The sequence below is a fragment of the Brienomyrus brachyistius genome, chromosome 6 (genome assembly GCF_023856365.1).
Source record: "Brienomyrus brachyistius isolate T26 chromosome 6, BBRACH_0.4, whole genome shotgun sequence".
Taxonomy (NCBI): domain Eukaryota; kingdom Metazoa; phylum Chordata; class Actinopteri; order Osteoglossiformes; family Mormyridae; genus Brienomyrus; species Brienomyrus brachyistius.
Genome location: NC_064538.1, coordinates 2,924,533 through 2,935,151, shown reverse-complemented (window position 1 = coordinate 2,935,151; position 10,619 = coordinate 2,924,533). Strand labels below are relative to the sequence as shown.

The following is a 10,619-nucleotide window of genomic DNA, read 5'->3' as shown; positions in this document are numbered from 1 at the left end:
GAGTAGCCTCTCGATTTTACGGTCCCGCCGGGTACCAAGGTACTTACCGTATGCTTCTTCAGTAGGAGTCTCTCCCTCACTTATCAGAAGCACTCCGCTCGTTTCGGAGAGGGTGCCATGGCGTTACGTCACAGTACCCCGCAACCGCCTGGGCTCTCAGCATGGGGAACCCTTAGGTTCCATCCCTATGAGGTCTGGTTCCACATCGTCTGAGGACTTTTCTCCCCTCTGGCTCCGCCCCTACCAGAGAGATAACATCCCACATTGCCAAGTCCGGTGCCCGTTGCCAAGGCCGGTGCCCGTTGCCAAGGTTTAATCTGTCTTGGTGCTTCTTCCTCGCGGCTGCAATCCACCTGGCACTGGCCGTAATCCCCACCTGCCATCCTGTGCATGGTCAGCCCACAAGGCATGTGTATAAATCAGGTGTAATTATATCTACGTGCAGTCTTCACTGCCATTAAATGTTGAAATATATATATATATATATATAAAATATATATATATATATATATATATATATATATATATATATATATATATATATACATATTAAAAGATTTAAGGCTTTATGTTAATGGAACCTTTGTAATGCATTCATAAATCCTTCATAACCAGCGTGTAAGTATACCTTAACATCCTAACATACCTTAACAGCTTTAATATCCATTAATAAGAAACATTATATGATACAAAGAAACATTATAATTGCATAATCATATAATGATTGTTATTAATGTATATTGAAGCTGTTAAGGGATGTTAGGATGTTAAGGTATACTTGCATGCTGCTTATGAATGTTCTATGAATGCATCATGAAAGTACAATGAATGTTCTATGAATGCATAATGAATGCATTATGAAGGATCAGTTAATGTAAAGCATTACTGAATGTTTCAATGTGATATTTGTGAAATATATTGTATTTGAGCTTTTGAGTATGACTGTTATGAATACACACCATGAGTATGACTGTTATGAATACACACCATGAGTATGACTGTTATGAATACACACCATGAGTGTGACTGTTATGAATACACACCATGAGTATGACTGTTAAAATGAATACACAGCAAAGTTCTTGTCTGATTTTCATGGACCCATGTGCAAAAAAGTATCATTCAACAGTATTTATCCAATATTCCTTTATCACTCAATAAAATAATCACAACCTTTGTGTGTTACCATTTATCATACTTGAAACTACATAAAAAAAAAGTTACAAAAAATGAAAATGCAGGATAAAGAACATTCCTTCAACAAAATATAAGAGTACAGCTACATAGAATGACATGATACTCTGTTTCTGAAGGCGCCGTGGAGGAAGCAGCTCATCCAGCAGGGACTCAACACACACGCATGCACACACACACACACACACGCATGCGCACACACACACACGCATACGCACACACACACACGCATGCGCACACACACGCATGCGCACACACACACACACACATGCGCACACACACACACACACGCATGCGCACACACACACACATGCATGCGCACACACACACACACACGCATGCGCACACACACACACACACACACTCACACACTCTAGGCTTTGTGCTGAGAACAGACATATGTATGTGTGGAAGTCCCCTGTGTATTCGAGGCACGTGGACAGTTCTCTTCAGCTCTCTATGTCCAGGCTTTATAGCCTGAAGCTTATTGGTTCAAATCTCAATCTTTGCTTCGGATAGGGTGTTCAATTAACCTATAATGTTCCAAGTTGTATTTGCTGAGCTAAAGCCCCAAACACAAAAGCAGTTGTAGGGACACCTACAGAGTTAACAGATGTCTTTGTACTGGACAGACAGGGTTCTTCGTCATTGGCTGCCCGCATGACTCGAAACTTCATTGGTCGATTCTGTGTATTCATGTGTTTCATCTTCGTTGCTCCTGTCGCACTGAGCTGCACTTTGAGTTCACATCAGATATGCACCATGACGTTGCATAAATGCACGTGACCCAGACACGTATATTTCATTTAGCAAAATGAAATGAAACAAACTGTGAAACTGCAACTCAACCTGACATCTTCCGAAGTTTAAAAAACCTGTGCAAATCAGGGATGCAGTTATACACTAATATCAAAAATTGGCTGCTAGAAAAATATAAAACATTTCAATCCACATATAATTACATATGCATACATGTATATATATATATATATATATATATATATATATATATATATATATATATATATATATATATATATATATATATATATATGAGCTGACATATAACTGATGTAAATGAAAACAACCATGAACATACACAAACATATTAATACACAAACATGTAATAATTATGATGTAAACATACTAGATTATACCTGCAATCAAGCATGATGAAAGTATCTTACTTGTGTGGGATGGTAATGAACTTTCTGTGGTGAGCAACTGGAGCAAAACTGCAGATGTACAGCCATCGTCCCGTATCGGCGTCTGCGAGTTTTAAGTCTTGCATGTTTCCGACGCTGTTTTCAAGTGTTTCCTTTGACAGAGTTTGCTATTTTATTTTATTTTTTACATTGATTAATAAATTACAAATGACCGTTATGTAAAAGTCGTATTAAACCCTTCCTTAAATGACAGAAATATGCGGAATATACTCTGTACAGATGTGTGTTTTCTTTGTCCTTCCTGTTTCTTATGATGTTCATTAAAGGGGCACCATTGCAGCAGAGTCACTGCTAATCCCATCTGTTCTGGGTCCACAGCACGGGCAGATGTGGTCCGTTAGATGACGAGGTTCAAATAAAGGAGAGGGCTGTGCAGAGGTAACCTCTTTAGGAGACCCAGCCCTCTTCCTCCACCGCTGCTCAGCTTCAGCAGTGCCTCACATTGGCAGAGTTAAATCCCAGCTGCCTCTTTCCTAGCAGTGTTCCTCTGTTCCTTGCTCTGCAGTTCCTAGCTCCATCTGGTCAACAGGGGGCGCTATACAGGTGGCTGTTGGTATGACTGAATCCCTCCTGTGCTGTTATGGGGCTGGGGGGGTGGCTGGGGACGTCCGCCTGAAAATAATAACAGGCATGAGGAGAGACACAGCCAATCCTGGGAGAAGCAGCGGGTCTGGAAACCTCTTTTCATGTGTTAAGTGGATAATGAGAAACTCATAAGGCAGCTTGCGAGTCTGTGATTGGGGCAGAGCTGCCTTATAAGTCAAAATGCAGTTTGCTAAGTATGATGGCTTCTTGTTAGTTCACCTCAGGAACTGTATCACTGGACACTGGATACCGGAGCTGTACTGTATATTTAGAAAGCGGCAGATGTGGGCAGTGCCCCTGCGCTAAGACAGAAAGCACAATCACATAGTCTACAGGCCGAGGTCTTTCCTCTGACGCTTATGGGATCTCTATTCAGATCCATGTGACACCATAAAAAGAGCAACAAGAATGGACGAGTTAAATGTACACCTAAGCAAGCAAACGGTGGGGCCAGGGGGGTAGGGGGGCACGATTAGTACTATCGTACCCACGGGGGCCTTGAGTAAGGCTCTTAACTCTGAAAAATGTCCCGGGGGGGCAGATAAAGTGGTGACCCTGTGCTCTGACACCAAACCTCACTTTCACTTGTATATGCGTCTATCTCAAAGGAGAGCAAGACGAGATTCGTGAAAAGGAAAGAATTCCTATGCATTGGTGCAAATATTACACACAGCGGCGTCTCCTTTGTACTGTGACCTTACCTTCCGTACAGGTGAGTCCTATCCAGCCATGCAGACAGGTGCAGTGGCCATTGCGGGGATTGCACTGCGCCCCATTTGCACACTCGCAGATCTGTGCACAGTCAGGCCCGTAGTGGTTCGCCGTGCACTCTGAAATCAGAGTCTACGTGACAGTGTGATGTGACACAGAAAAATGGGTGATTCCTCTGACGCAGGGCATGTGGAGCAGACTTCACGCTATATACGGCCACAGGAAAACAGCTTCATTATACGTATAATAAACTGGTGCCCTTAGAAAATGTCTACTGTACCTTGAAAAAGGCATTAATCAATCCATTTAACACCAGTTCCAGAAAACCATCCATCAACTGCTGTGACATCAGCTCTTAGAAAACGATCCATCAAAGCCCATGACATCAGATTCTAGAAAAACATCCATCGACTCTCATCGCATCGACCCTGGAAACTGCTACCAATCCCACTGCACCAGCTCTTAAAAAGACCGTCAATCAATCCCCGTAGCGCCAACTTTGGAAATCCAACCATCAATCCCTGAAAAGCTGAGCCGAATGGGCAACAGAGATGTCCAGGTCAGCCTCTTATGGGAGCAGATATAGAATGCGTGCCTCATCACTCACCTCCTCTATTTCAAGCACATCTAAACTTTGGCACACCCAAGAAAACACAGCTTCATGCAGGTGCGCCCTCAAACTGGGCAGCTTAACCTAGCCACTAAAACCGAACGGGGTTAAACCTGACTTACCCCTTCATCCTCCTAAATCTGCGGAGAGATCCGTACGAAACCGTATCCCTGTGTCAGCTGTGTGTTCGCCTTTTGGTTGTAACGTGAACAACATGCTCGAAATACCCACACCACCCCAGGCCTGGAAAGCCTGCTGAAGGTCACGCTGAGAACTCCGGCCATGCCGTCCTTACCCAGGTCACACCTGGCCCCCGTCCTGCCAGGGGGGCACAGGCAGCTGCCGTTTACGGGGTCACAGGGGGCAGACTCAGCGCAGTCGCACTTGTGGGTACAGTCCTCTCCAAACCGGCCCTGCTGACACACTGGGAAGGAGACACAAGGGGGGGGGGGGGGGGGACAGTAGGGGAAAGGAGAATGGATGGAACGCGGAGCTGAAATAAGCTGGGCTCTGTGATGGTAGCAGGGAAGCAGATGGTTATGATGGGGGGCTTCACTGCCCAGCCTCAGGCCTCACCCCTGTCGCACCGAGGACCTTGGTACCCAGCAGGGCAGATGCACTTGCCAGTGCTTGGGTGACAGGGGGCGCCGTTTCGGCAGTCACAGGCCCGCTGGCAGCGTGGACCGTGGAATCCTGAGGGACATGCTGGTGGCACAAATTAGGGGGGGGGTGGTTTAGGCAGAGCTGTGTTAAGGCGCCTTTAGAACCAAATGGGGAAAGAGACACACTCTGCTTCATGGGTACCGCCCAGAAACGCCCTGGCGAGCATCTCACCGTGCTCGCAGAGGTTGCCGTAGTAACCCAGCGGGCACTGGCAGGCGCCGCTCGCTCTGTCACACATCCCGCCGTTCTGGCACTCGCAAAGCTGCTGGCAGCCGGCACCGTATCGGCCTGGGGGGCATTCTGATGGGGGAGACAGCCAATCAGAAATCTGCCGCTGCACTTCACCCTGCTCACAGATGTCATCCTTCCCTGCTTCCCGGAGTTATGTCATTCAGTTCCTTCAGTTTCAATTTACTCTTCAATCTCAATGAAGGAATTAAAGTAACAAAGAATGCAAGGTGCTGCTAACTTCAGCAAAGTCCCTTCGCTCCTTTATAAGTTACGTATGTCTCTCGCCACACCTCACCTGTCTCACAGGTGTGTCCCGTCCAGCCCAAGCCGCAGGTACAGGCCCCGGAAGCAGGGTCACACTTCCCTCCATTCCTGCAGCGACAGACCTGTGCGCAGCCCTCCCCAAACCGGCCCTGTGTGCACTCTGTGGGACAGGCACGCAGTGCTTTCATCGCAGTGACCTGACACAGCCAGCTGGTGGTGCTGGGAAGCTGCGATTCCGAAGCAATTGCAGTAAACGAACCTCATTCATAAACAAAAGATTATCATTTCTAATATCTGAATGGGTACTTTATTTAAAATGCACCAAAATCTGTATAAATCTCAATTGAAATGGAAATTGATAAGATCATGTTACGTGAAAGGTATTAGCATTAATATTAACTTTAAACTAGTGATTCGGATTTGTATCTGACTTTATATTAGTAAAGGATTAAAATGAGTAACATACTCATTTGTAGCGGTTGGTATAACATGCACCTGAGATGATTGCCTTTAACCACCTAATTTCCATAAGGCGGAGTCTCACCTTGTTCACATCCCACACCTGTCCGGCCCGCGGAGCACACACACCGGCCCGTAACCGGGTCGCTACTCGCCCCATCGCCGCACAGCGCCACCAGGGCACAGTCGGGGCCGTAGCGTCCTGCGGGGCAGCCTGGGAAGACAGGAAGGGAAGGAGACGGGTTCAGTGTGAAGGCAGCATCTCCACAGTCATGCTAAAAATTACGTTAGCTGGTACATTTCGGGAACCGGAGTTTTGATTTGTGAGATGATATGTCCACGGGTACATCCATCCATTCCACCCACCTTCCATAACCTAACCCCCACCCAGCCTTAACCCCCACCCAGCCTTAACCACAACCATAAGTAACCAAACAAAACACGGGACATTTGACATTTTTACTTTTCTGATTGCGAAAACTGAAAAATGGTTCCCACAATGTCAAAATAACAGGTTTTCATCACATCCTGGGGGACATTCGGTCCCCATAATGTAATGTAAACATAATTGACACATGCACACATTGTGTTTTGCATCCTCTGGTCCAGTTACATTTATTGTTCACAGCATAAAAACGTACTAACTTAATTACAGTACGTTATAATTTTGTTTTTAATGAATTCTGTTTTTGTGTACAGTCAAACTGCAGGTGGCGCTGTGACCCCCATGTCTGCGAGTGACACTCACCGATGCTGCAGTCGGCGCCGATGTACCCCGGGAGGCAGATGCAGGTGCCTGTTCTGGGCCCACAGGTTCCCTGGTTCAGGCACTGGCACCGGTGCTCGCAGTTCGGCCCGTATGTCCCCGGCCTGCATCCTAGGAACCCAGAGCTGTCAGGCTAACGCCCACCTCCACCACAAACTTCTCTGACTCCCCAACATCAGACGCCAAACACCAGCTTCAAGGACAGCTTCGGTCGTCAGGCCATTCAGTCTAATGACTAAGTTCCATCCCAGGCGCCTGCATATTATAGCAACGCTGCACTTTATCAGTCACTTTACAGTCATATTGTCCAGTTTTCTGTACAATGTGGCACCATCTGTACTGCGTTTTACTGTCATGAATCTCTCTGTAAGTGAGTGTGGCTATTTGAGCAGGTGGTACCTGCCCCAGGAATTCTGAGGAGGACTCACCTTGGTTACAGCGCTTGCCGTGGTAACCGGGAGCACAGTAGCAGAGCCCAGTGACAGGGTGGCACAGCTGGTTGGCCTCAGAGCACTGGCACACCTGGTTACAGTTCAAGCCATACGTACCAGGGAGACACGCTGGGGAGAAGCAGGAGGTGATGAGGGATGACCTCCCCCTCCCCCCCCCCCACCAGCAGGACAAATGTGTGGGTCACGATCGCTCACCCTGTTCACAGCCGTTCCCAGTGAAACCAGGGGGGCAGCCACACTCCCCGGACACGTGGTGGCAGGAAGTCCCCGGGGGACAGGAGCAGCGCCCCTTACAGTTCTCCCCATATGTCCCGGGCAAGCATGCTGAAATGTCCATCCAGTGACAGTCAAACAGTGCTGAGAAATAAACATACTAAAAAGAAAATGTGCTGCAATGGAAATTCATGAAATGCAAAAGAAATGAAATACTGCTGAAATGCTAACGTGCTGAAATAGAAACATGGGGAAATGGCCACGAGCTGCGATGAACACATTGTGAAATGCGATTGTTCAGAAAAATAAACACTCCGTAATGCAAGCAAGATAGAATGAAATATATAATGAATATATATATTCATAATGAAATGCTAACACACCAAAAAGCAAACGTGATGAAATGCAAATGTGCTGAAATGCAAACAGTGAAAAACAAAATAGTCACGCCAAAAACGCATGCTGAAATACAAAATAAGCAATTTCAAATTCAACAATGAACATGCTGAAATACAAAATAAGCAATTTCAAATTCAACAATGAACATGCTGAAATACAAATGTGCTGAAGTACTGAGAGGTTAAAAACAACACTGATATACAAATAAAAATCCTGCTGAAATTATAAACTCTGAGTTCTCACAGGCTAAGTAGGGGGGGGGGGGGGGGGGCTCACCTCTCTCACACAGTGGCCCCCGCCAGCCTGGGGGACAAAGGCAGGCCCCAGTGATGTGGTGACAGGAAGCATTGTGCTCACACTTACACGGCTGCCTGCAGTCCGCCCCAAACAAGCCAGGGGAGCATGCTGTTTATATGCAAACAGACAGATCCACATGCTAACATTAGTCATCATTCATGCTGTCACTGATAAATACAACTTTAAATTAATTAAACTGATAATAGCAATATTTGGAATATAGGATACTATCAAACAGCTGCCACTCTCAAAAGCAGGATCAGCTGAGGACCTTGAGCAAGGTTGTTCCAGGGACTGTGTGTAACCCTGCCTTCTCAGAAAGAAAAGAAAGTCCGTCTTTGGATAAAACCGCCTGCTAAATAAGTGAAATGCAATCCAAAAGGTTTCTGGGACCCCAGAACCTCCTATCTTATCACTTTTGTGTGCAGGAGCGTCCTCTCACCCCTCTGACAGCGTTCTCCAAGCCAGCCCGGCCGGCAGGAACAGCGGCCACTCCTGTGGTCGCAGTGACCCCCGTTCTCGCACTCACATTTGTTTTGGCAGTCTGCCCCGAAAAGACCCTCGTTACACTCTGCGGGGACACAAGAGGTGAGCTCGGCCTAAGGCCTCGAACTGAGGCCTACATGCATTGGCTACATTTATTATTGTCAGCATACACTCTCCCCACTTTCAGTCAAACCAAAAACTTCAATATACACACTTTCACATACTCAGAAAGTCGGCCCAAATTTAAACGGTTTCCTGGGACCAAAAAAAGAACGATATTTCTTCTCCCGGGAACTGAACTGCTAACCTCTTACGATGAAGCCTGATTTTTCCACCTCAGTCTGCCATCTGCGCCGGATGTAAGAAAAGGTGGAGAAACACCTCATTTCACCCGCAGAAAGTGCCGAGTGTCACTGGGAGCTCATGCACTGTGACGCTTCCTGGCTCCATCCAGCACGCGAAAAGCCTACCGCAATTGGCGGAGAGTAAAGAGCTTCACCCTGTCTCATTAAGGACAGGCCAGGCCGTTAAGAGGAGCAGCCCCAAGTTTCTGGTTTACAGGAATATTCATAGTTCCCAAAGAGCCCCTACTGTCACAGAAATATGTACGGGTGTGTTGGGGGAATGGGCTTTAAATCGCACTATAAAGTGAAGAGGTGCTGAGAGCAGCTTTATGGGATACCATCTGAAACCACAGAAACAATCATCCTTCTCACAGTGGAGCCCTCAAGCCTGCATTACGAAAAAACGGTAAAGAACTGACACTGTGGGCAGTCAAGCTGCTTTACCGTCTGTCCTGCCTCATACTTGCCTCAAATTTTCCTTTTCTCATTGGGATCTTTTTAACAACAGGTGCAATCAACCGAATAAAATCCTCTAAAGATGAGCAGGAATAATTTGGCACCGATGACATGTAATGCCTTAAAATTCTAGGTGTATATCATGTTTATATATCCATCCATCCATTTTCCAAACCGCTTATCCTATTGGGTCGCGGGGGGTCCGGAGCCTATCCCGGAATCAATGGGCACTAGGCAGGGAACAACCCATGATGGGGGGCCAGCCCAGTGCAGGGCACACTCACACACCATTCACTCACACATGCACACCTACGGGCAATTCAGCAACTCCAATTAGCTTCAGCATGTTTTTGGACTGTGGGGGGAAACCGGAGTACCCGGAGGAAACCCCACGACGACACGGGGAGAACATGCAAACTCCGCACACATGTGACCCAGGCGGAGACTCGAACCCGGGTCCCAGAGGTGTGAGGCGACAGCGCTAACCACCGCACCACCATGCCGCCCCATGTTTATATATCTTAGTATTTATTTTCTATTTGTTACTTTTCATTTGCGCTAAAACCAATGACAACGATGTTTCAGTTCAGCATTTGAAGCTGACAATACAATAACTTGACTTTTGACTCGATAATGGTGCCTCTCTACTTTTGTAACAATAGCTTTCTCTACTGGACTATCCTCTCGACAAGCAGAGCGTCATTAGGCCAAGATAAAGACATAGGTCACCACGCCCAGCAGAGACGAACCCTAAAGGTGCACATGTACTTAAAACAAAATCCTCAGAATCTACACCATTTTAACTGAACGTCAACCAAACAGCTAATCACCATTTCGGCCCACTGCCTATGCAGGGTCTCCAAGGCGAACTTTATTTGCTTGTTCAGATCCCGCCCACTGTCCACGATTGGCTGACATAAATGTGACACCGCAGGATTGGTCAGCACGACTAATTAGGCAGTTACCAGTATTTTTTGTATTTCTGTTTACAGTAAATGTCATTAACCGTGTAATATTTGCCATGCAATGTGTGTGTTTTGTAAGTGTGTAACTATTAGTGTCATGTAAATTGCTGGCTTCCTAGTATTAGACCAGCAGTGGCTATTAATAAAGAGAGCAACTTACATTTTTTAAAGAGCTATCATTTCCTTTATCAAGATGGCCCGCACTCACCACATTTGCGCTCTGTATGTGGGTCTGGTGCATGGAAAACATTCTATGCCCATTCTGCTAGGGGGTTGGCGTGACATTAGAGGAACATGG

The 10,619-nt window shown here is 46.5% G+C and overlaps 1 protein-coding gene across 4 annotated transcripts in view; it reads right to left on the bottom strand.

Moving 5' to 3' along the window:
* Positions 1-1,131: 1,131 nt before the first annotated feature.
* The window catches only part of megf6a (multiple EGF-like-domains 6a), an 80,028-nt gene continuing 70,540 nt past the window's right edge, over positions 1,132-10,619 (bottom strand). For all 4 annotated transcript variants that reach the window (XM_049017032.1, XM_049017034.1, XM_049017033.1 and 1 more), the window contains 12 exons: positions 8,513-8,641; positions 8,050-8,178; positions 7,357-7,485; positions 7,138-7,269; positions 6,692-6,820; positions 6,029-6,157; positions 5,516-5,644; positions 5,161-5,289; positions 4,903-5,031; positions 4,622-4,750; positions 3,707-3,835; positions 1,132-3,032 (listed from right to left, as the gene is read on the bottom strand). In XM_049017032.1, coding sequence (XP_048872989.1) covers positions 2,956-3,032; positions 3,707-3,835; positions 4,622-4,750; positions 4,903-5,031; positions 5,161-5,289; positions 5,516-5,644; positions 6,029-6,157; positions 6,692-6,820; positions 7,138-7,269; positions 7,357-7,485; positions 8,050-8,178; positions 8,513-8,641 — 1,499 coding nt within the window. In that variant the 3' untranslated portion in view covers positions 1,132-2,955. The remainder of the gene's footprint in view (positions 3,033-3,706; positions 3,836-4,621; positions 4,751-4,902; positions 5,032-5,160; positions 5,290-5,515; positions 5,645-6,028; positions 6,158-6,691; positions 6,821-7,137; positions 7,270-7,356; positions 7,486-8,049; positions 8,179-8,512; positions 8,642-10,619) is intronic.